Source organism: Neopsephotus bourkii, unplaced genomic scaffold, assembly GCF_033783945.1.
Source record: "Neopsephotus bourkii isolate Nb327-2 ecotype Australia unplaced genomic scaffold, CSIRO-AGI_Nbou_v1 NB_323, whole genome shotgun sequence".
Lineage (NCBI taxonomy): Eukaryota > Metazoa > Chordata > Aves > Psittaciformes > Psittacidae > Neopsephotus > Neopsephotus bourkii.
In genome coordinates, this window is record NW_026900831.1 from 394,017 (window position 1) to 420,577 (window position 26,561).

The 26,561-nt window shown below is 37.7% G+C and overlaps 1 protein-coding gene across 1 annotated transcript; it reads left to right on the plus strand.

Annotated features, from left to right (window-relative positions):
- On the plus strand, positions 1 to 26,440 carry SP4 (Sp4 transcription factor). Its single transcript, XM_061347733.1, has 5 exons — positions 1 to 333; positions 814 to 2,374; positions 20,756 to 20,984; positions 21,220 to 21,419; positions 22,924 to 26,440. Exons 1-5 carry the CDS (start codon positions 256 to 258, stop codon positions 23,169 to 23,171), a joined length of 2,316 nt encoding a protein of 771 aa, XP_061203717.1. The 5' UTR covers positions 1 to 255; the 3' UTR covers positions 23,172 to 26,440.
- Positions 26,441 to 26,561: the final 121 nt, after the last annotated feature.

A 26,561-nucleotide genomic window follows, 5' to 3' on the forward strand; every position in this document is an offset into this window, starting at 1 on the left:
CTGTCTCTGGGAGAGAAAACCAAACCTCCCCTTTCTGGGTGTTAACTCTCCAGCCCCCATGGGTTGGGTTTCAAACCACGTTTCTTAGGACTCGTTCTTTTGTAATAATGATCTGCTCTGTTGTTTTTAGGAAGAGGTAAAGACGACAAGCTGGAAACCAAAAAGGATATGCTCATAGATTTTATTATTGTATAAATGAAGGTGAATAATTAACCTGTTACACTTGATATTTTTGCAGATCAAAAGGAGGAAACTATGCCCACAGAGGGAGAGAAATCTCCCGAGGCGGAGAATAACAATAACAATAAAAAAGGGAAATCTGGAGGCTCACAGGTAAAGCATACACACACAAATAGGAAAGTGCCCAAACCATTAGCATTTAAAATGAAATGTTCAGCCAATGGCATTTCTTGCTCAAGGCATCTTTCTTTGGGTTGGGTGAAACATAGTTGGTTGGAGCAATATTTTTACTGCCTGAGCATGGTTTTTTTTGATTGGACTCTGCAGTGATCAGCTGCTTTCCATGTAATAGAAGCATTTTTAAAGATTTTAATTTTTGGGGTGGGGGCAGGTGGAATATTGGATTGAGGGATGCTGTTGAGGTCCTGGCTGTCACATATTTGTTGATAATTGGGGACTTTATGTTTAAAGATTACTTACAGAAATATGTACTTCCTTATTCAGAGCTATATCATTGGTCTCTATGCAGAAGCGCTTTTTTTTCTGCTTCCTGTATAAACTTTAAATGCTTACTTCTGGTGGTTCGTACTCGTGCTCTTCTGAATCTCTTCTGTTTTGTCTCTTTATGGGTAGGATTCTCAGCCTTCACCTCTTGCTTTGCTAGCAGCTACCTGCAGCAAAATAGGAACTCCTGGTGAGAATCAAGGAACTGGACAGCAGCAGATTATTATAGATCCCAACCAAAGTTTGGTGCAGCTTCAGAATCAGCCACAGCAGTTAGAACTGGTAACAACTCAGCTCTCTGGAAATGCTTGGCAGCTTGTTGCTACTGCTCCTTCTGCTTCAAAAGAAAATAATGTTGCTCAACAAGGATCTTCTGTTGCCTCAAGTGGGGGAAGTCCCTCCAGCAGTAACAATGACAGTACATCTCCTTCAAAAACCAAATCAAGCAGTTCTTCTGCAACAACCCCTGGACAACTCCAGGTCATTCAAGTACAAAATCCAAGTGGTAATGTCCAATACCAAGTAATCCCACAGATCCAGACAACAGAAGGTCAACAACTACAGATCAATCCATCTAATGCTACTGGCCTACAAGACATACAGGGTCAAATTCAGCTTATTCCTGCAGGGAATAATCAAGCTGTCCTCACAACTGCAAACAGGACAGCTTCTGGGAATGTTATTGCTCAAAACCTGGCAAATCAGACAGTACCAGTCCAAATCAGGCCTGGTGTTTCCATACCACTGCAACTGCAAGCTATTCCTGGTACTCAGGCTCAGGTTGTAACAACATTACCTATAAACATTGGTGGGGTAACACTAGCATTGCCAGTGATAAACAATGTGGCAGCTGGAGGAGGTTCAGGTCAAGTTGGCCAGTCTACTGAGAGTGGAGTTTCCAATGGAAATCAGCTAGCATCTACACCTGTCACTTCTGCCTCTGGTAGTACAATGCCAGAGTCTCCTTCCTCATCTTCCACCTCGACAGCCACTGCCTCAACATCTCTAACCAGCAGTGACACACTAGTAAGCTCTGCAGAAACAGGCCAATACACAACAAGCACATCAGGCAGCAGTTCAGAGCAGACGACTGAAGAGCCTCAGACAACTGCTACAGACTCCGAAGCCCAGAGCTCCAGTCAGCTTCAGTCCAATGGACTACAGAATGTTCAAGATCAGTCAGGTTCCCTTCAGCAGGTCCAGATCATAGGACAGCCTATTCTGCAGCAGATACAGATCCAGCAACCTCAACAGCAGATTATTCAGGCCATTTCTCCACAGTCATTTCAGCTCCAGTCAGGGCAGACTATACAGACCATCCAGCAGCAGCCTTTGCAGAATGTTCAGCTGCAGACAGTGAGTCCAACTCAGGTGCTCATCAGGGCTCCAACCTTAACACCGTCAGGGCAGATCAGCTGGCAAACTGTACAGGTTCAGAATCTGCAAAGCCTTTCAAATCTTCAAGTTCAAAATGCTGGGTTAGCCCAACAGCTAACCATTACCCCTGTGTCTTCAAGTGGTAGCACAACCATTGCCCAGATAGCACCAGTGGCTGTTGCTGGTACTCCCATCACGCTGAATGCTGCCCAGCTTGCTTCTGTACCTAATCTTCAAACAGTAAGTGTTGCAAATCTGGGTGCTGCAGGTGTTCAAGTTCAAGGAGTTCCTGTTACCATTACCAGTGTTGCAGGTGAGTGGTCTGACAAAGTTTTGGGTTGGATTTTTTTTTTCTTTTTTTTGTGTTGTATTTGGGTTTTTTTTGCTTGTTTGTTAGTCTTGTTTTGGTTTTGCTTTTGCGGTTTTTTGTTGTTTGTTTGTTTTGTGGGTTGTTTTTGGTTTTTTGGGCTTTTTGTTTTGTTGTTTTGGTTTTTTTTAACTGTTGGAAGAATACCAGACAGTTTTAAATTAATTTATTTTTTCACAGGATTTTCTGTAAGAAGTATTAAACCCTTAACTGTGAGGAAATAACTTATACTTGTCATTAAAATTCAGATTTTAAAATAGCTGACAGTTCTCTTAAACATTGAGCTAAAATTACCAGTTGTGCCACTTGAAATGGAACAGTTTGTGTTTGATAAACTATCCTTAAATGATCCTGTTCTCCATCTTACTAAAGACTTGTTGGCTTTAGAAGTGAATGGGAGACTTTTAAAGGGTTTGATATGTTTCAAGAACAGCAACACAAAACCTTTTTTCCTACCAGGCAGTATTCCTCATCTCCGCATGGGGGGTGTAGGATGGGTGACAGTATGTGAACTGGGATATCTTGTGTCATGGCATGTGTTTATATTAAACTATTTGTACTCTGCATCAGCTCCTGAAGTTGTTCCCTTAAATGTTTGAATTCTGCAAAGAGATTGAGTGGGATAAGGTATGCTTGTGCACAGCAGAGTTCCTGTGACTTCTTAAAAAAAAAAACCCCAACAATCAACAATTGGTAACAGTACCTCAGTACTTGCTGGTGAGCTTTTGATACATATTATGAAATGCCTCTTTGGTTATGCTGGTCTAATAGTTGGGAAAGGAGCTATTAAAAGGCTCTAGGCTGGGTAACAGAGCTTAGTTCTGAAGTAAATTCTGTGCAAGGTCTTTGCAGTGTCCCACAAGGGCAAATCTACATGAAATTTGCAAACTTTTAATGTTTAAGATAAAACTTGATTTAGCGGTTCTCTCTGATACTTTGATAATCGCTTACAGGAGTTTAGTTTTATTTCATACAAGTTGCTTTCTGTAGTAGTTACAATGAACTCTTGTCTTAACAGCAGCCAACTAAGGACACACTTTTTCAGTATAAAACTGTAAGAAAAATGTTTAGCTGCTGTCTGGTCTGCATAAACAAATGCTAGTATCCTGTTAACTCTTAACCTGTGGCCTTTTTCTTAATAATCGTATGGTAAGGTGAGAAATGTTTAACTGGGCAAATTGTTGTTCCCCTTGATCGAAACATTTTTGAGGAGACCAAACATAGTTTGATAATAAGAAATTTGCCATTAGGAGAATTCAATTTGCTATGGTATTCTTTGGCATTTGATGGCATGTTGAAATACGAAGAGCTGGGTTAGATGCACTAAACCTGGCTTACTTAAGGAGTGTTACAGAAATCTTAATCTGGGTAATCAAAATTAAAATCTTGACCTTGTGTTTAGCTGTAATGGTTCAAAAAGAAGTTTCAGTTAGCTGGAGCTGACCAGCTGCTACAACATCTTGGAGTGCAGTTTGCCTTGGAAAAAAATTTCTTGATGAGAAGATGTTAGTTGACTGCTGTTGTTAGACAGAAGTCCCTACCTTGGCAGGGACTTCTTCATAGGAATCCAACTTTGGGAACTGCCTAGATTTGGGGGTGCAGGAAGAACCTTTCTACATGCAGGTCTTTCCTGCTTACTAATGGTGTTTAGTATGCACTAGTAGATATTAGAACAAGAGATTCTGGATATTGTCTCGCTCTGTTATCTTGACTGTACCTCTGCTAACACACGGTAATGTCCCTTGGAAAATAAAGGGATTGAGATCTGTAACTGAGTATGAAAGTAGGGGAATGAGTCACAAGTATTGCCCTAGAGAAGCCAAGCATCAGTCATATAGGGTTCATATATTAACTTAAGCTTTGCGACCATTGAATCCTCCTCTACTTCCATACACCTTACCCCCTCCCCTTGTGGGCCTCACAACTGTTTCCACAGTGTTTTTAATTTTATGCTAGCAGCAGTGAATCCTCCAACCTTTCTCCATTCCTTCATATATAAGGTAGTATTTCTGTTCCCCAAGGCTTTAGGTTATGGAGAAAGAACAAACTTTGAGAATGTGAGAAATTACTTAAGATTTCTTTCTCTTATTTATCTCTACCTTTCTCCTGTGAATCTTCCTGTTGCTGTCCTCTGGGAATGGGGGACACAGTAGCATGGAAAGGAGTGTGAAGATCATGATGTATAGTCCTTAATGCTATATTAAGTATTCAAGGAAAGAATGATTATGAAGTAGAAAATTACAAACATGCTAAAATAATAACTTTTCTTGCTGTTTATAAGGAATAAGCTGTCTTGATCAGGGCTATAAACTAAGTTGGATTTTCTAAATTTTTTTTGGTTTTGCATTTGTTTGGTTGGTTTTTATTTGAAATGCTTTTTGCTATTATGGTTACAGGACACCTTTATGAAAAAAAACACCTCAGTTACTTCAACATCTGCAGATGACTTTTTCTTTAGCACTTGAGTTTGCCAACATGAAGTCTTTTGTACACTAATTGGACTCCGTAAAAGTGGCTTACTTTCTACAAATGAGCTGTAGAAGTAGGTGTTAGAAATGTGTTGTATGAGGATGTCCAGGAAGTGTCAGGGAAAAGAATGTGTGAAGGACTCACCACATGCATTGGTTCAGATGCTCTAACTTTGTTAGGGGTAAGAAGTTACTTTGTCTTTCAGGCAAACCCAACCAATCAAGCCAACCTGAGTTTTAGGGGTAGGGTGGGAATTGCAATAAGTACTTGTCTGAAATAACTGTTCTTTTATGAGTGTTGTATGTTGGTTATCTTAGGTATTTATACAATGGGGTAATTTAGGTACCTTTTCTTAGTTTTTCAGTAGTAAATGAAATAGTAAAATAATAGAACACTAAATAAACTGCAAATAACAAAAATTCTAAGCTTTATTATAAAAATGTTAAGTTATAGAATTACAGAACTATTTTGAGATAGACTTTTTTTTTAATTATTATTATTTTTCCTTCTTTTGGGTCAAATGGATTCTAAATTCCAAAAAAGCTAAATTTCACATTGGGAAGAAGAATGCTAAAATCTTCAAGTAAATATTATGTTTTAGTCTGCTTTTTATAACCTTTTTTATTCAAAGTCTGTGGTTCCAAGGTATACAGGTTCTACTGTAAACCAAGCAAGATGCATAAGTGCATTTGGGGATTTTCTTCTGTGTGTTTTTTCAGTTAAAGTTTTAAATGTTGCTCATGATAAGTATCACACTTGGATTATATGTTGTGTGTGGTCAAAAAGCAGGGCAACGCAGATAAGTTCTCACATCCTTTCACTTCTTGGCCTGAGAGAAAAGTCGTTCGATATCAGTGATGTACTGTGAGAGTGACTAAGCAGTGACACAGGGTTGCTTGGAGTTATTTTGTATTCTCCATCTTTGAAGATATTCAAAAGCTGTCTGGACATGGTTTTGCTTGAGCAGGGGGGCTGGACCTCTGGAATCATTGGGTCCCTTCCAGTTGACACATTTCTGTGATTCTGTCTAATTTTGCTGAGAAGATATGCAAAGTGTAAGTCAAAGGGGTAATTAAATGCACAGAAGAAAACTGCATGAGAAGATGGAAACCAAGTATCTAAGCCTTAAAAACAGATCTTTAAACAATTATTTAATTAACAGCTAATCAAAGAATGGACTATATAAGAACAGTTTTGTTTACTTGGACAAATACTTGTCTTGCTATGAGATCAGTCATGGCAGGCTAGTTCTGTATAAAGTCGAATGTATTTCTTCTGTGCTGTATGACTTGTTTTGTCCACAACTCCCTGTGGAACAGGATAGTCTTTAATGTGAATAGCTGGTGACTTCCTGAATGTAGCCCCTAGGAGCCTGGGGGACAGTGAGTACTGCAGAGTTCCCTTCCCTTTTTTCAAGGTTTCTGCTGTTACAGCTGTAGGTGCAAGTTCAAAGGATTCCTGTCCCCATCCCGTTTCACACCCCCTTCTAAAGCAAGGTATACTTTGCTTTTCTAAAGCTTATTTTCATGCTGTTTTGTTTGTCTAGATGTGTTAATGGCAATATAAGGGATTATGTGAAAGGAACTAGTTTTATTTAGTACTAGATTCTAAGAAAAATACGTAGTTCATAAAGCTATTTCCTTTTGGTGGGCTAAGTTTTCTGTGGTTCTTTTTGTCCCTCAACACATTTTGCTTGGAGTATATTTGTGTTAAGAATAGGACAGGACATGAACATTTGTGGATGCTGAAGAATATGGGGTGAGATAAAGCAGGACAGTTGAGCTGTAATGAAATGCTGAGTATTAATGGCTTTCCTGTAAAAGTCTTGTGCTCTGTCTGTAGGATTTCTTTTACTGGAGCCTTCAGAAATGCTCCCACAGTTTTTCTGAACTTATTGTTTTTTGCTGACAGTGGGATTTTTAGTGGTGGTGTTGGAGGTGCCTTTTCAGAATAATTCCCTGTTTTTTACATAATAAAAACCCAAACCAACAATAAGAAAAAACCCATACTTGTATCTAGCCTAACTGTTCTTTTTGAAGTAATCTTGTTACATGATGATGGTGGTTTTCCCATACAAAGATGTATGAGACACTTATTTTAGAAGTAGTGAAAAATATTATCTGTACTTTATGTATTCAGTCCAAGTGTAGTTGGTTGCTTTACGTTAAAGTCACCACATTCCATTACTTGCAATTCAAATTCAAGCCCTTTTGTTTAAGATGAGTGGTGGCATGGCCTGAATTATGGGGAATTTGGAGTTTATCCACCAGAAGGACCTGGAGAAATGACTTCTGTTCAGTGGAACAGTTTCTTGCCTGGCAGTACTGGCACTGGAATGTTTCAAGTCTTGCAGGGATGCAATGTAGACTCTAAAACAGTTATTAATGACAATGAATTCCTATACCAAGAGTTTTTAAAACACCCCAATAAGTACATAATGAACCTTGTCCTTCTGTTTCATATTAGGTAGTTATGTCACTTACTAAGGCAGTTTTCTCTTTGACTAGCTACTTGCATTGCACTACTATTAGTAGTTAAGCAATTTGTCAGTATCTCAAGGTCTCCTTCTGCTTTCTTGTGCTTTTTCTCATTTCTCTGCTTCCAAATCCAGCCTGTCTTCAAGGTCTTTTTCTTCATTATTTACTCTTCTTGTGTGGCACTGAAGACATTGTTTACATATTACTATCGTTCTGGTTCAAACTTTGCAGAGGAATTTGAAACACTGTAGCAAATTCTTTAAGCAGGAATAAAATGATACATAAAATTAAATGCATGTAGGTTGAGAGACTGGAAGAAGGGAAATATCATGCACATTTTTAAGAAGTGTAAAAAGGAGGACTGTGAGAACTGCCAATCTGTCAGCTGCACTTCTGTGCCTGGTCAGATCATGCAACAGATAGTTCTGGTAGTATTGTCAAGCCATAAGATTTAGACTGGACGTAAGGAAGAAATTCTTAACTGTGAGGGTAGCGAGGCACTGGCATGGAGTGCCCAGAGAAGCTGTGGCTGCCCCATCCCTGGCAGTGTTCAAGGACAGGTTGGATGGGATTTGGAGCAACCTGGTCTAGTGCAAGTTGTCTCTGTCTGTGGCAGAGGGAGTTGGAAGCAGATGATCTTTAAGGCCCCTTTCAACCCAAATTGCTCAATGATTCTATGAATTTAAGAGTCAAAGGTGTTTCTGACCCTATTTGATGCTTTTTAATAACATCCAGTGTTTCTCTGGATGTTTATTGCAAGCAAGCTGTAGCAAACACCTTGAAAGAAGCAAGCTGCAAGCTATGGGAACTGCAGTAAGAAGGTAAGTACAAAGCACTGAGCTGTTTTCCACAAACCCAGGAAAAATGCAGGAGTCTTTCCTAGGCTTTTACTTCTTAGTGTACTACTTGGCATTCTGAGGGTGTAGTTAGGAGTAGTATGGACATTTAGTGTACTTTTTTTCCAAAGTCGCGAAAGGTCACTTACAGTTGTTCTCAGGTTGTCTTGAGCTGAGAGTTGTTGCAGAACCACAGCATTCTAAATATTATAGCACTGGCATCCCTTTCAAATGCTTCAGAGTAATTATAGGAGAAAGATTTAATCTTCTAATGACAAAAAGTGGTTTGGTTCGGCGATTCTTTTTTTTTAACTGAATTTAAAACAGTGGCAGAAACAATTTAATAACAAACTATGCTAAAGAAACCAAACATTTGCCTTGGTGATGGTAGCTTAAGAATGAAGTATCAACATACAGTTCCTGAACTTGATGTGTAAGGAATGTGCAGTATACCTGTTCAGCTGAATTTCCTATGGAGAATAAACTGGTAAAAATGCCTCAGTAAAACAAGTCCTTTTTGCCTGACCTATGGATTGCAGTGCCTAACTTCATCATTACTTGTAGATAAAATGGGAAGAGGAAGCATTTCAAGTACCAACTTTGCTTAGAATTGCTAGGTGAAATAGCACAGAAACAGCTAATTAGAAACCTATTAACTTCAATTACATTAAATTGTAAGTTTAGATTAAATGTAAATCCGTAAGTCTTCAAAGAATAATGTCAATAAAATTATGTTTCCCTATTAGAGTATGGGTCTTATAAAAATGTTTCGTCAGCACAAGTGCACTCTCTGTGAATATCAGGTTTTGCCATGCACTCTCTCACTCCTTGCTGTCAGAAATGAGAGCACATAGAACAGGAAATGAATTGGCTGAACTTTCATGTTCAGAAAATGTCAAGCAAGCAAACTGGGTGACACTGCACATCTTCATCAGCCTGTTTGTATTTTTTATTTTTATTTAATGGTGCTTAGATTCATGCTAAACCAACCTTCTCATTCTTCTGTTACCACCTGGGGCACAGGGGCAGCAAGAAACACATTAAAAATCTGATCTCAGTAGTTTCCTCAGTGTGACTTATGGAGTACTAAGCTTCATATCATTTTGGTACTGCTAGGTAAGATAAATCCATTAATACTGATACATTAAAAATGTTTAATGGTAATGGTGATTATTGAAAAATTAACTATATAATGGAATAAGACCTTGTGTTCTAAAGGGAATGTTAATTTCGGTTATAAATGTTACTGTTGAAAAACAACTGTTTTTCAGCAGTCAGTTATTTTAATGGATAATTTAGTTAATAAAAGTTATTAGGTTTATATGCTGTAGCATAGTAGCTTTGGAAGTAGTTGGGACTGCATAAGAAAATACAGTTTTTATCATTAATATTTTGCTTGTGTCATGACACTTTCACCAAAACAATAGCTCTGGACATATACATTCTCTTGAGAAAAGTAGCATCTCAGCACATGCTGAGTTTGGGTATATAGTTTTTAGTTTTAGGTTACTTTGGGGTATAATTATATAGTTACATGGATTTCTGTATGCATCTGTTCTTAAGGATGGAGTTTCCAGTGGTGTTTAATACTGTTGACAGTGGATGTTATATATCCTGATCAGCTGGTCATTGGTAAAGCATGTTATAGAATCATAGAATCATACAATAGTTAGGGTTGGAAAAGACCTTAAGATCATCGAGTTCCAACCCCCCTGCCATGGGCAGGGACACCTCATACTAAACCATATCACCCAAGGCCTTGTCCAGCCTGGCCTTGAACACTGACAGGGATGGAGCATTCACAACTTCCCTGGGAAACCTATTCCAGTGCCTCACCACCCTAACAGGAAAGAATTTCCTCCTTATATCCAATCTAAACTTCCCCTGTTTAAGTTTTAACCCATTACCCCTTGTCCTATCACTACAGTCCCTAATGAAGAGTCCGTCCCCAGCATCCCTATATGCCCCCTTCAGATACTGGAAGGCTGCTATGAGGTCTCCACGCAGCCTTCTCTTCTGCAGGCTCAACAGCCCCAACTTTCTCTGCCAATCTTCATATGGGAGGTGCTTCAGTCCCCTGATATCCTCATGGCCCTCCTCTGGACTTGTTCCAACAGTTCTATGTCCTCCTTATATTGAGAACACCAGAACTGCACACAACACTCCAGGTGAGGTCTCACAAGAGCAGAGTAAAGGGGCAGGTTCACCTCCTTCGACCTGCTGGTCACACTCCTTTTGATGCAGCCCAGGATACAGTTGGCTTTCTGGGCTGCAAGTGCACACTGAAGCTAGCTCATGTTCATTTTCTCATTGACCAGCACCCCCAAGTCCTTCTCCATAGGGCTGCTCTGAATCTCTTCTCTGCCCAACCTGTAGCTGTGTCTGGGATTGCTCCGACCCAGGTGTAGGACCTTGCACTTGTCATGGTTAAACTTCATGAGGTTGGCATCAGCCCACCTCACAAGTGTGTCAAGGTCCCTGTGGATGGCATTCCTTCCCTCCCAGTGTATCAACCGAACCACACAGCTTGGTGTCATTGGCAACCTTGCTGAGGGCGCACTGAAGCCCACTGTGCATGTCAGAGATGAAGATGTTAAACAAGATCGGTCCCAACACTGATCCCTGAGGGACACCACTCGTAACTGGTCTCCAGCTGAACATTGAGCCATTGACCACAACTCTTTGTGTGCGGCCATCCAGCCAGTTCTTTATCCACCGAGTGGTCCACCTATCAAATTGATGTCTCTCCAATTTAGAGAGAAGGATGTCATGTGGGGCAGTGTGGACACTTTACACAAGTCCAGGTAGATGACATCAACTGCTCTACCACTGTCCATCAGTTCTATAGCCCCATCATAGAAGGCCACCAAATCGGCCAGGCAGGATTTCCCCTTAGTGAAGGGGTGCTTGCTGTCACCGAGCACCTTGTTGTTTTCATGTGCCTTATAGCATGCCTTCCAGGAGAATCTGCTCCAAGATTTTGCCAGGCACAGAGGTGAGACTGACTGGTCTGTAATTCCCCAGGTCACCCATTTTCCCCTCCTTGAAAATGGTGGTTATATTTCCCTTTTTCCCAACATGCATACTTAGACTGGCAGATTATCATTTTGTTGTAAAGAAAAAATTATAAGTTAATATCCTCCTGCTAAAAAAAACCCAAAACCAAACAAACAACATAGGGTACATTGTAGGTACATGTCTGACTTTCCTTAATTACAGTTTCAAGTGATGATGTGACCAGTTTTCCCTTGAGCAAAATGCTGAAGTTTAAGAAATATAGGCCTTTTCTCATTTGTATGGTCATCGGCAAGTAACTGATGAGAACATCAAGCTCTTCAGTTTGTTCTGAGCCAAGAAGGAAGATTAAGTTTATGGCTTTGTAGGGATAATAATGTTACAGGAGATGATAGCAGAGCTTCTTAGGGTTTGTATCTTAGAGATTTATATGGTCCTTCTATTGTAATTCTATAATATGTAGCTCTGTTGGTCCTTGCCTGCTGAAGGCTGTAACAAAGTTACAGTTTTTACATCTTTAATAAACAAAGTGCTTTTTGTATTGGTTAGCCTATCAAACCATAGGCTGTTTCTCGTGTTTTGTCCTACTGTAACAGGTCTTTTAAATTGTTTCATGAATCTTGCTTTTCCTGATAACTTTTAATCACCTTGCCAGTGGTTTGGTTGGTTGGTTTGTTTGTTTTGTTTTTTTTTTTTTTAATTGTGAATAACTTACCAACTGCTATACAACTTAGTTTTAAAGTCAGCTATCTTCCTTTCTGTTGGAAAGATTTTCTATGCATGTAACTGTTAACTAATCCCTCCTGTGCATACAGGCATATTTACTTTCATCTTGATCAATATAAAGATAACATTTCATATAGCCAAAATGCAAAATGCTTAATACAAGGACACTGATGAACCTGCAAGTGTAAAATATGCCAGCTAGCTAAACTGTAGTCAAAAGTCCCCACAAAACACAACCAATTGTCCCCACACACAAGCCTTTACTCCCCCAAAATTGAGTGCTGGAAATTTAGCTTGCATTTTTTCATGTCAGCCCCCTTCTGTTCTTTCAGGGTTAAGCTATCCTTATTTCCATGGTGATATGCAGAAATTGAACTGAGATGCTAAAAAAACACACTTCCTGAGATCAGTATTTTAATTTCCATATGGCAGAACTGTAAGACAGGCACTTGGTTAGTTGTTTTGTTTGGTTGGGGTTTGTTGTTTGGTTGTTTGTTTTTATTTGTTTGTGGGGGTTTTTTGGTGTTGTTTTGGGGGGGGGGGGGGTTGTTCAGTTTGTCAGGTATTGGGCTCCTCTAGTCAGCCTGTAGAGACGAACAGTCAGCAAGTGGCTTTTTTCTAGTCCTATCCCTATTTCACAGTTAAGGGGAAGAGCTGGAAAAAAGAACTGGGCCATGTTCTGTTGTGTCTATGACCTATAGAATAACCTGAGAATTGGATCAGGGTGATGGGATAGAGGGAGATGTTCCATAAAAGTAAACTTAAAACTCTCATTTCTTAGATGTACTACTAGTTTCCAAGCAGTGTGTCTGACATTCTGCAGCAGAGTTGGAACTTGGGGTTTCAGTTATCTATTTGCTCTGAGGTTCGGTATTCAGGCTTCTATTTGTGTTCATCTGCAGAGAAATGATCTTGAACATTTATCCTAAATATGCTTTCATTTTTGACTGTTCTTTCAATGATGATGAAAATGGAAGGATCATTTGCCTTAGCAAAAAGTATAAGAAGTTATTTTTCTGATTCTAACTTTGTCTTTAGCAAGTCTAATAAACTGGCCATGTTTTCCTTTCATTCGAAGCCATGGTGTCCAGAACAACCAGTCATTGCCTTGCTTTGACTGAAACTTCAACTCCTGTTGTGGAAGACTAAAGTTTGTGAAACTGTAATTTCAGGGTTGAACATGTTGTTTCTGTGCAGGTCTTTGTGTGTTGTATTTGTGGCAGCTTTTTACTATGTTTAATGAAGTAATAAAATAATAAAAAGAAAGCTGGCTTTTAGTTCAATGAAAGATACTACTAGGTAGGAAAACTTTTCTCTCTCAAAGTACTGAAGTGACATCAGGTTGTCCTAAAGCACTTGGGTAAAGCTTATGCTTTTGAAGAGTCATTAAAGTACCTTCATTAAACTTTTGGGGCACTGTTTTGCCTTTGTGTTGCTGATAAAATTCTTACATAAAAAGAAAAAAAAAAATCAGTTTAAGGTGTTAAAACCCCCAAAACTTACTTTTTACTGCCTTAAATCTCATGCTTTTAGTTGGTGTTTTTCATAGAAGTTGAGCTTAATTATGATGTTGTTCAGTAATTTTTGAACACAGACATTTCATACAGGAAGCATTTGGAGGAGAGGGTAACAAATTCTTGAAAATCCTGTCCAAGTTGGCAACAGGCAAAAGATAGAAACTTTCTGGGATGTTCCTGTAGGAGGTAGAAAAGACAGATGCCTAGTTGATGCTACAGTTTGCACTGGGAACTTTCTGCTTGTAATAGCATCTGTACACATTCCTGTGCTGTGCTGACACAAATTTGTTGTAGTATCTGGGTTTATCGAGTTCCTTTCTCTACTCCAAACTGACCTTCTCTACAGAATGTGTGGGTCCCATGCATCAGCCCATGTAGTTTCTGTTCTGAGGAATTCCTCCTCTATCACATATTGTTTCTTCACAAGCCTTTATAAACAAGCGCTTCGGGGCAGGAGAGAGGGCAGGGTTGTCTGTGCACCACTTAAGTAATACTGAATTGTACAGTCTTCTGTGTAAAAACTTATCTCTGACTATAAAATATTGCCACAGACTTTTTCTATCCTTGGATATATATTAAGATTATATATAAAATGTTATAATAAATAGAACTATGTTGTATTATAAATAAATATTATATTAATATGTGTAAATATATAAAATATTATAAGTCAGCTGTATGTCACTGAAAAAAATATTAAAAGATATTGGCAAACTGACTGTACTTGGTGTATGAGGGGAAGAGGAGATGAGAAATCTCTCTTCCCCCATTGCTTTGCATCAGTAAGTTGCTGAACAGGTGAACTGCTGCATCGGCTCTGATGCTTGTAGGGCTTTGGAACTCTGCAGACTGTTATTGACTTGACTTAGCTGTCCTGCGGTAATATACGTTGAATTATGAACATCACTTGTGACCTTCTCTTTCATTTTTAGAATATGCAGTTGAACAGATTTTCTTTTTTTGCAACATTAATTGTTCCAGCTCTATTTCACAAAGTGTTCCACAGATTTTGCAGTAGGTGCATGCTACAGAAGCAGCTCTGTCATTAATGCTGTCATCTTTTTGACTGGTGAATGCTGGTTGCAGAAGAACAGGAAATCTAAACAAATTATTATGGGAAACCAAGTACCAGAAACTAGAAGTATCCTTTTCTCAGATCTCTTTCCGAGATGCATTTTTCTAAAGCTTGACTCCCATGGTTTCTGTGGATCATTAAAGTTAAGTCCTTTTCTTCCCTTTCTGCCCTATTTGCCTCAAAGAGTGGTTTTTCATGCTTGCTACTTCAGGTGAACAGGAATAGGAATGCAGGTGAAATGTTTAGTAAAAGGAAACTTGTTTTGACTTACAATGGATAGCCAAGCCTTCAGTGATCTTCAGTGGTCAATTACTCTGTAGGAAAGTACTTCCTAGGTACCATGCAATAGCTTTTTTTAATCATCCATGTGGTGTTATGGGAGATTTTTATTTCACAGATTAGCTTTGAAGCCTAAAATAGATTGAGATATGTGTGTCTATGTATGTATTATTTGCCTCCGTACTAATTACTTAAAATTTGTGATTTTTTTGTGAGTGTATTGTACTTGTGTATGGGGACAGTGTGTATGAGTTGTAACTGCCAAGATGCAGTTTTACTGCAAAATTGGAAAGCTGAGTAAGTGATGCTGAAGAACAAAGGATGTACAATCCTTTATCTTGATAATCCTGTACCTTACGATAATAAGTAATGCATTTAATTAACTGCTTAAAGGGAAAAGATTAGCAACTAAAATCGCTCAGGTTCTTAAATTTGAGAAGCTTTATAAATTTCTATAAAGTTATTCTTAATTACATTTAGTCACAATCATATTTGCAGTAGTGCAATGAGTGCAATTGCACTTGACTTGCAAAATAAATACAGTATCAGGTTGCTTTGTTGTCTGCATGTTGTCCTGTAGTCAAATTGCTGTGGTCACTACCCAAAATAAAGAGAGAACTTAGATCTGAGAGAAAATGAGATACAATGGAGTAATTGGCATCAGTGTTTTGCACACTTGAATTTTGTTGTAGCTTAACCTGAGAGCATGTATAATAAAGTTCAGACATACAGAAGTTCAGTGATGACTTTGTTAATCTAGAATGTTTCACAATTTCAGGAAATCACTTTTAAAGGAATCATGGGAACTTGATAAAAACATTTTATCTTAGAACCAGGTGTAAATGTGCAGTGACTGCTTTAACAACTTGCACAGGATAACATGTAAAATGAAGTGTGACTTTTTCCCTCATATAATGATTTGTTTAGACCTTTTTCTTAAATGTGTTGAAACATGAGAGCTCTTGTTATTGAAAGGCTTAATTATGAATGGTGAAGTATAGCGATATCAAGTCTTGTGGTTTGGAGTATGTCAGCAAGAAGCAATGTCAAGTGATCTCAGGATTGTAGAAGAACTTCTAAAAGGCTTTAAATGGTGTTTAAATGCCCCTAATAAGAACCCATTTGGATTATTTTTAATGGGTCTTTATTTCTCCATCTAGAAAGCATCAGTAAATCATTCACTTTCTGTGTGGATAACATGATCTCAGCCACCTGTTTTTAGAATAGTCAGGCTTTGTTTCAAATAAAAAGCTAATTTATATCTAGATTCTCTCTCCTGAAAAATCCTAATTTTTGTAAACTTTTAGAAGTTGCTCTGATATAATTTTGTTGCTGCTGACAAACTTGTATCAACATTTACATCTTTTCTTCAGTAAACTTGAATTAAGAAATAATGAAACTTCATCTTCCTTAATAAGTATTAATGATGTAAAAGTTAAAGCTGTTAGTGATCCAGAATGGATTCTAGTATAAAGGGTTTTTTTTTAAAAAAAAAAAAAAAAACAACAACGAAGTCCCACACAACTACAGAACATAGCAGGCTCATGTAGAGATTTAGACTAGGGCATGTTCAGACAGTTGGCTTGTAAAAATTTTCTGATTCTTCTTCAAAAGATTTTTCAACCGGCCTAAAATCCATTCATTTTACTCTCAAAGAAAAAGGATAAATATTTTTTTATTTAACAGTTTAAAAATAAGAATAGATGCATTTCTTTCTCTTCTGTATATTACTAGCGTGGTATATTGTTGCGGTGCTCTTCCAGTAGTACAAAACAAAAATTAAGTCCAGGAATCACCTTACTGAAATTTTCAGTGTTTTCTGATGACCACGTGAAGCTCTGGCAAATGATATTTATCAGATATGTGTGCTTTCTTTGGGTACTCTTTTATTTAAAAAAGCTGAGATCTGCTTATGGAATATTATACCCTGGATCTTTAAATAGGAAGACTTGTGTGCTGTTTCGAGTGTTTCAGAACCTTTTGTTTTGAATTTAGTAAGTAGAATCCAAGGAAGGGAGTTTAAAATAACAACTTGGTGAGATAAATTTAAAGAAGAAAATCAACCTTCACATCAGAAAGTGTAATACCTTTGTTAATGCCATCTAAAGAGCAGTCATTTAATTAGTGTTTAACTGAAATCATATGGATAATGTAATTGTCTACCTAAGCAACATTACTTTGGCATTTTCTTTTGTATAGCTTAGACATAACTCTGTGTTACATGTAATAAATAGGTTATAGTTGTAGTTCAGTAGCGTGCATCTTGTATTGCAAGTTACATGTGGTCCTCACATGGGAGAGGGAAAGTTTGGGGCAGATAAAGGATGTGTCAGCACTTAAGAAGTATCAGAAGAGCCTTGTGCGGTTTATCATCTCGTGACTTAAGAGACTGAAAGTTGATTTGCATTGAATCAGCACAATATATTGGATTTTTAGAAGTGTTGAACAGGCTACCCATAAACATGGATTGGCCAGATCCCGCAACAGTTATGTGTTGGACATTCACTAGCAACAGTCACGGGGAGGGGGGGGGGGAGAAGGAAACAAGGAGTCTTCCTCCTCAAAGCTCATGTGCCTTAATTCACACCTTGGAAAGCCTTGCTCTAGCAGCTTTGGAGGGGGGAAGATGCATTGAAACTTTAATATCAATTCAAGAAAATCTGAGAGAAGGCGAAAACTGAGAAAAACATGCTCTTCAGCTGTGCTGTGACAACAGACTGCTTAGGTCCTAGGACTTTTTTTCTCAAATAGGACTTTGTGACATGGCTGGAGTCATCCCTTTAACAGATTGTAACAACAAGGGATATCTCCTATTAATGTACTTGAAAATGTGACTGATAGTGAAACCAGAATAAGAGGCCATAATGTCTGTTACACCTTTAATTTTTGCAGTGACCACTTGTAGGTTTATCATTTATAGTGCTGCTCTGTGAATTAAAGGAGTTTGCATCTTGAGTATGTTTAACAGAGAGAGTGTGGACTGTGTTTTGCAGGAGACAGTCTGAGCAAGTTCTTCCTGTTAATTTATTTACCTTTGGCTAACTAAAAACTGCAACTGGTTTTCAACACAAGCCATCATGTTATCATGTTAAGATGAGCATTAGATATAACAAAAATGATCAGCCTTTTTTGACTCTGGCTATTCATAGCACTCAGTCAGCACTTTAGCAGCTTAACAGCCTGGAAAGTAATTGCCCCTGGACTAGTACTTTGGAAGCTCTTGTGTCCTCTTCTGCCACTGTTAGATCCAAGTACTAGATATTACTATATTAATTTATACCATAATGTCCTTCTTGCCATGTCATATTCTTTCTGAAGGATTCTCATGAATGCTTTTCTTTCTCATTAGAATATGGAATAAATAACAATGGACTGTATTTAAATTTATTATGAAAAGAAAGACTTTATTCTACCCTAGATATATTAAGAAGACTCTGCACTCAAGATTAAGCCTGTAATTCTTTTTCTATGGTTCCTCTTCTGTGAATACCAGACTTCTAAAAGATTGTTTGTTTGGTTTACTATCTATCTGTCTAACAGCAAGTGGGATTCAAGTGTTAAGTCTTCTGGGCTTATTCCTTGTTCTAAGTACCAAAAGTACTTATCATCTGTCAATAATTGTGGCCTGCTTAAGAAAATAAGGAAGCTTTGTTTATCCATATCTAGGCCAATCGGGTGCAAGTTCCAGGAGGAAACAGAGAGATAACTGGGAAAATTTGGTCAATGCTTCAAGGTAACCTGGTGTACTGACCTAAGCATGAGATATACTTATCCTATATCCTGTAGCCAGCAGTGACTTGTTAAGAGTATGGTCAAGTCATTTAGGGAGGTTCTCTGTATATCAGGTTCTTTAGGCCTAACCTGTCTGTAGGTATGTGGTGGTGTTAGGTGTTAGGTTACATCTGTGGCTGTTTTCATGATGTTATACAAGATAGCCTGACCAAGCATATATTGCTCCTCAGCAATCATGTGAATGAAGTAGTCATTATCCTATGCTATGTTGTATATGAGTTCATTTGGTAGCTAGGCGGTTTAGACTTCAGATCGTGTTCTTAGTCTTATACCCACAGATGGTGTCTGTTACGGAAGCTTGAGAAGTTGGAGAATCCATTTGAATTTGTCTGAATCTCTCATATTACCTCCAGGGGATTTCTAAGTTTTAAATTAATGTCTTGATACTGAGGACTCTTCAAGTCTTAAAATATTATGGTCTATTCTAAGAGCTCTGGTTGGTCATTCCACTCTCTCAATAAGTATGTAGTGTTTTACTCTTATTTCCCACTTGTATGAAGGCACTGAACTTCTGAATACAGCAGCATCTAATGACATTTTGTCACATTCCTGTTACTGGCAGGACTGGTATTCAGTATTGTCAGTGGCTGGAAGTCTTATCTCTGCAGCACATTTAATTTGTCACATTATTTTCCTAGACTGTACAGTACTAACTTTTTACATATACTGCCCTGCTGTTCAAGAAACTACATGTCTTACCGATATTGGAATAGTCTTTGCCGTCTTGATATTAGAGCAAAATATTTCTGATTTCCTTTCATCAAAAAAGCAAATGAGATCAATGAATTTATGCAATGAAATTGAATTCTTAATCCATCAGGTCAGTATTAGAATTACATGTGATTCAATCAAGCAGCTTTTCCAGTCTTAAAAATATATTCCCTTCTTTAAAACAAAATCATAGAATCATAGGTTATCTTGAGTTGGAAGGGGCCCATAAGGATCACTGAATCCAACTCCCTGCTGCTTACAGGACCACCTAACACTAAACCATATGACTAAGAGCATCATCCAGACACTTGAACCCTGACAGGCTTGGTTCTATGATCACTTTCCTGGGAAGCCTATTCCAGTAACCAACCACCCTCCCAGCTGAAGAAATTCTTCCTAATGTCCAACCTGAACTTTTCCTAGTGCAGCTTCATTCCATTTCCATGTGTCCTATTGCTGGTCTCCAGAGGGAGATCAGCACCTTCCCCTCTCCTGCCCCCCTTGAGGAAAGTGTAGACTACAATGGGGGCACCCCTCATCCTTCTCTTCTCCAGGCTGAACAAACTGAGTGACCTTGGCCGTTTCTCATAAGTCATACTCTCAAGGCCTTTCACCAAAGGTCACCCTTCTCTGGACACAGCTTTACTAGTTGGATGTCCTTATATTGAGGCACCCAAACTGCACACTGTACTTGAGGTGGGGCTGCACCAGTGCAGTGTAGAGTGGGACAACCCCTCAACTGGCTAGCTATGCTGTACTTGATGCACCCTAGGACACAGCTGGCCCCTTTTGGCTGTCATACTCAATTTGCCATCAACCCAAACTCCAGATCTCTTTCTGCAGGACTGCTCTCCAGCCTGTTCCCCTAGTTTGTACATATAACCAGGATTACCCCATCCCAGATGGAGAAACCTGTGGAAAAACACCTGCAAAGCTCTGGCATGGTAGCTTGTTCAAGTCTGGTTTGTGAAAGTTCCTTTGTGGCTGAGTCAGAACAGGTTGTAGGTAACAATTCTGTATATGCCATAAAGCAACTTTTATAATTAGCTAATTGTAGTTTTCTTAATGTAGATATGTTTTCAAAGGTTATTCGTGAGACATTAATTGGCAATAGTTTAATATTTCTGTGTAAGATTTAATAGTTTCTCATTTATCTCAGTTTTTGAGAAAAAGAAAACAATATACTAGTTTGTATTTCTTAGTCAGTAATTTGTGGTCTTGTACTGTTCTAATAACAATTTACATTAAACAGGGCTATCTAAGCAAAGTACTGTGGTAGTGCTTCAGGAAAATGTCTGGATTTAATGTTTGTTTTGTGGCTTCCCTTAACTTCAGGTGTATTTTTGTTTTATAAAATGCAGAAAGTTGATCTGTGTATTTCATGTATTGAAGTTACTAATAAAAGGTACACATACTTTCATATTCTACAGGTCAACAGCAAGGACAGGATGGAGTAAAAGTACAGCAAGCCACAATAGCTCCTGTTACTGTAGCAGTAGGTGGCATTGCTAATGCAGCAATTGGTGCTGTTAGTCCTGATCAGATAACACAAGTGCAGCTACAACAAGCTCAACAAGCTTCTGACCAGGAAGTGCAACCTGGCAAGAGACTGAGAAGAGTTGCTTGCTCATGTCCTAATTGCAGAGAAGGAGAAGGAAGGTAAATGTAAATTCTATCAGTATGTATTCAGGCATTTTATCATGGCTCACCTCATTTGGGCATGCGATTTTCTTGTACTACCTACGTTCTTAATGTTTTCTGCTAGGAATTATGTTTATGTATTTCTTTTTAGACAGGGGATTATAATTGTCTCAATTAGCATAAAATATTGTTCCTAATAGCTAATAATATTTTGGAATATAATTACTTAGCTGTTTAAATTTGATCTTTTTAGAGGCAGCAATGAGCCAGGAAAAAAGAAACAACATATTTGCCATATTGAAGGATGTGGAAAAGTTTATGGCAAGACGTCTCATCTTCGAGCACATCTGCGCTGGCATACTGGTGAAAGACCATTTGTATGCAACTGGATGTTTTGTGGCAAAAGATTTACAAGGAGTGATGAGTTACAGAGACACAGAAGAACCCACACAGGTTGGTTAGCTCTCTCTGTATGCATAGTGTAGCAAGTCTGAATCATATGGCAATGGTTAACTAGTGATATCAAAGTTCTCACTCATTAGGATCTTTGAAAACTGCTCTTAAATGTAAATAAATTAACTTTAAAATAGAGGAAGTGGTAGATTTCAGTTTTCATCAAATCAAGCTGACTGAAATGAAATAAAATGAGATCTAGTCAAACTGTTCTTCTGTACCTATACTAGAAAAAGATGACTGTTTCATCACATACAGCTGATGTACACTAGCTAGTGCCTCATCTAAATTTAACAAATTTTTATCAGGCATATGTCATACAATGATTTTGGTGGGAAGGGACCTCAAAGATCATCTAGATCCAGCCCCCCTGCCATGGGGGGTTGGGGCTTCCTTCCACTAGACCAGGTTGCTCAAAGCCCTGTCCAACCAGGCCTTGAACACTTCCAGGGATGGGTCAGACACAACTTCTCTGGGCAATCTGTGCCAGTGCCTCACCACCCTCGCAGCGAAGAATTTCTTTCTAATATCTAATCTAAATCTACTCTTTGTCAGTTTAAAGCCATTCCCCCTTGTCCTATCATTATATGCCCTTTTGTAGGAAGTCCCTCTCCAGATTTCTTGTAGGCCCCCCTTAGGTGCTGGAAGCTGCTCTAAGATCTCCCCTGAGCCTTTTCCTCTCCAGGCTGAAAAATCACAACTCCCTCAGCCTGTCTTCATAGGACAGGTGTTCCTGCCCTCTGATCACATAGGATTGGCCATGGACCAGGGCTGTTATCTCCTCACTTGTACTAGCTCAATACTTAAGAAATATATTAACCTAGTCCATACATCAGACTTGGTCTTCTTGGGAAGTTCCAAGTGAGAACCAGTAAAGCATGTTCTCATAAGAGTTCAAATTGGAAAGGCGGACCTAGAAACTGAAAATTTTATCAGCCTCCTTGTTTCTAGCCCCAAGAAGGTGTCTGTCCCCTCCCACAACTTGAAAAGAAGATAGTACCTGAAGTCTAAGCACTAATTACATTTGAGCAATGACAGGACTTTTTAGTATGTTGAATTTATTGGTTTTGATCTAGGTCTTGTACATCCTCATGAAGCTTTGGAATCATGTTTCCAAATTCTCTTCAATATCAAAAAGATCTAAATAACAGAAGTGTTCTTAAAAAATGCTATCAAGTCATTCTTTCAGGGCTTTTTTTCTCTCCTACTCTGTCAGGTTTATGGAAGTTTATGAAAATTCTCTGGTGACCTGAAATTCAAACTGCTCACCAGACAATCATAGCATAGCAAATATTTGTTGAGAAGGTTTTAGTAGTGAAGAGTAGATTGCCAAAGGCCTGTGACTGAACAGAGCACACCTGGAAATCAGACAGGTAGAGAAGAAAACTTTGTATCCTTTTAGACACTTCAAATGTTGACTAGAAAAGTGTCAGATTCAAATGATAAAGCAGTGTTCAGTGCTCTCTTTCAGTAACATTTTGGTTTTGTTCTTCTTTTAAAAAAGGTGAAAAGAGATTTGAGTGTCCAGAATGTTCTAAAAGGTTTATGCGAAGTGACCATCTCTCAAAACATGTCAAAACTCATCAGAACAAGAAGGGTGGTGGAACAGCCCTTGCTATTGTTACCTCAGGAGAACTGGACTCTTCAGTTACTGAGGTTCTTGGTTCTCCAAGAATTGTCACTGTTGCTGCCATTTCTCAAGATTCAAACCCAGCAACCCCTAATGTTTCAACAAACATGGAAGAATTCTGAAAGGATCACTTATATGGATGCCTAGTGCTGCACTTAAGTTTACATACCTTTCAGGATATGGATGTGGGCTGCTAAAGTGGATTACAGAGCAGGAAATCACATTTTCAGTTATGACTTCTGCAAGTGTTCCAGGTTGGACGGTCAGCATGGGAAGTGTACACCGGTGCAAAAAGACTAAAATTTAAAAAATACAAACAGCGCGAATTGACGTCCTGGATAAACAGATGGGGGAATATTGTTTCCATACTGTACTTTTTTAGTTATATGTCTGTATATCATGTAATGGTTTTAAATGAACTCCCACCCCCCGATTTAGCACATGGTAATGTGTTTATGAAAACAGATATTATCAATATAAAACAGGGTGGACCTTGGCTGGGATTAGTATCATTTGATGAAGGTACTTTGTTTTTTAAATAAATTTGTAATATTTTCATAAGAGTATCCTTTTCCCACAAGGCACAGCAAAGTATTACAGGTTGAACAGCAGTGGAAATATTTTAGGATTTTGCTCAGTCCATAGAATACGTCAGTTGATTTTGGCTGTCTTTTCTCAAATTTTGGAATTACACAAACTGCAGCTGGATGATGCATGCTGCAGACTTGTCTGAGGTGGGCCTCAGATTGATTTTGACCACTGCATTATAGTAGTGTGTATAAATGACAATCAGTTTTAATTCCTCTCTTTGTTTGGAGAGCTAAGGTTATGTAGAATTCGTGTATACAGTAGGAAAGCTAAAACCTTGGAAAGAGATTAATGTGAGATTTTACTAAAGTGGTAATATCTTTATGTAGGGTGAAAAACGAATACAGTAACTTTTGTGTTAATTTTGGGTATTTCAGTTCATTATATTTTAAAACATCTGTGGTCCGTTTCTAACTGATAGGTAACATGAATCACAAAAACCTCAAAATTTTAAGTATTCGGATGTTTTAATTTTGGTAGAATTCATGGAAATTAATCAAACAATTGAGTGTTGTAGCTCATTCTCCAGTATCTTCTCTCTGTAAATATTAGTTTATTATACTGTGGTTAATGTGCTTGAGTTCTTTATGCTTTGACTTAATAGCCAAAGAAAAGAATTAATTATCACATTTTAACCAAAAAAAGGTATTGAAAGTAAATGTTTTCTCTCTTTTTCCCTAAATATTACTGTCCTTATTTTCTTTTCAAGGATAATATGTGGGCTGGTAATAAATACCCGTTACCTGTCAAATCTTACATTGAGCCTCCAACCATTAAACCAAGTGGGGAAAGAGGAATATACTTATCTTTTTACTACACGACTTTTGATTTCAAAGGCTTGGCTCCATTTTCAGATGTGCCAGTTTAAAAAAAATAGAGGAAATGAAAAACAAACTGCATTTTCTATGTGAAAACTTCAGTTTGTACAAGGAGGAAAGGTGGCCAAATATTTCATAGTCAGGATTTTTAATTGTTCCCGTAGACATAAATGTAACCTTTTACACATACAGTCATTTGGTAATAATTCTCATGACCAGTTTTTAAAGATTTTATACACCAAAAATATTTTTTATATAACTAAAGGAAGTACAGTGGAAGAAGGGTAAGATTGTTTTTTTTTTCCCCTGAAGATTATGAAAGGAAGAATGTGTGGTAGCTGTTGGTTTCAAAGACAGAACAGATACCTTGTGCATTCCCTTACAAAACATATACTTCTCATCTGGATACTTTATCAATCTTGTGGTGTTTTCTGTATTTTTGAAGCAAGAGAAATACCAATCATTGTTTACACTGTGTACACTTTAGGCCAGCCCTTTGTAGCAGAATACTAAGCTGAGGGTATTTTATACTTTCAGTTTACATAAAAAGCTTTGAAATTAAAGAAAAACAATTTTACACTGTGGTTATAAATTTCAAGTTTCTTAAAGCTTTTGTAGACTTGTAACAGAGTCTTTAAATCTTAGTTGGGTTTTGTACATTATTTTGTATATTTTATTTAAAGTACATCGGAATCAATTAGATGTTACATTTAATACAGATCAACATTAGGTAGTATTAACTGTTAATTTTATTATATAGGAAATGAAACATCAAATATATATTTTATCATTATGTTTCACAATCAGTGCTATAAATTTCTTTATGCAAAGAACTTTCCTAATGTTAATACCGTGTTTCCTAGAAGTTAACAATTTGTGTAAGCTGAAGTTATGAGCATTCTGCACAACCATTTCATATATAATTTTTTTTCATGCATACTTATGTATGCAGATAGGAAACTGAAGTAATTTTTAATTTGCAATGAATTTCTATTATAGATGTATCAAAATAGCATTCTGGTTGGCTTCATAGTGTCTCAAGTACATTAACATGTGTTAGCAGGTGCACATTTTACCACTGGAATTAGAAACATTTTGACAGTCTGTTCTGCATACCATTCTGAATCCATTTTTCTGTCTTAAAAGGATCGTAAATTTCAATGTCCTTTATTTGACTCAGTGGGATATAGCTGTTGTAAGTAATAGGGCACAGATGTGCAGTAGTATCTTGTTTAATGGCATTTCACTGTTCATTCCCTCTGACACCATTAAAAATTTTGCTTTATTGTAATTATCAGTGCAAAGTGTATTTACCATGGTAGAACTCCAGTGTTACAATAGTTTTTTTTCTTACAATATACTTTCTTTGGTTAGGTTCGTGTATGTGTTGCCGATTACATTAGAAATTGGTGTTAAGTCATTATTTATCACATTCTTTCATGAGAGCAGTAATAAAAGTGTGTCATCTAGGAGAAAAAATCAAAGCTAAGTAAGCATGATGTTTAGGTCCTATTTTTCAATTTTATAACTGTTTTATTGCAACAATATTTGTATTTAAGTCTTCATTTTAATGCCTTGTGGTGTTTTTTTATGCATGTCACTGAATTGTCATCCTGCAAGAATTGATGTGCAGTATAGGGTATTAAATCTACATAATGATTTTGAAACAGAAAAATAGTTGATGGTAAAAATGTAAATGTTTTGCAAAAATTCCTTACAAAAAAGTTTTGTAGTAATATTTCACTTGTAAATTTTTCTAAAAAAAACCAAAAGATGGAAAAGGAAAAAAAGGAGAGTAATATTTCCCCACATCTAGAGTTTAAAAATTAATTCTGCCAGCAAAGCCTGTAAGGCATTAATTTGACACTTTTACAATGCTGATTTGTATTATTTTTTTTGGTGGGTTTGGAGCTAAAATCATGTACAAGTTGTTGCCTGCAATAACATTTTGCAAGTAACTTATTAAAATTCCCTTGAGTTTAAAAGGTTTTTTCATTTAATTACTTACAATATAAAACAGCAATAAATTATGTGTGAGTGATAATCTGTTCATCAAGAACACTAGAAAGCAAATGCTTCTCAATGGGAAAAGATTGGCAGTAGCTT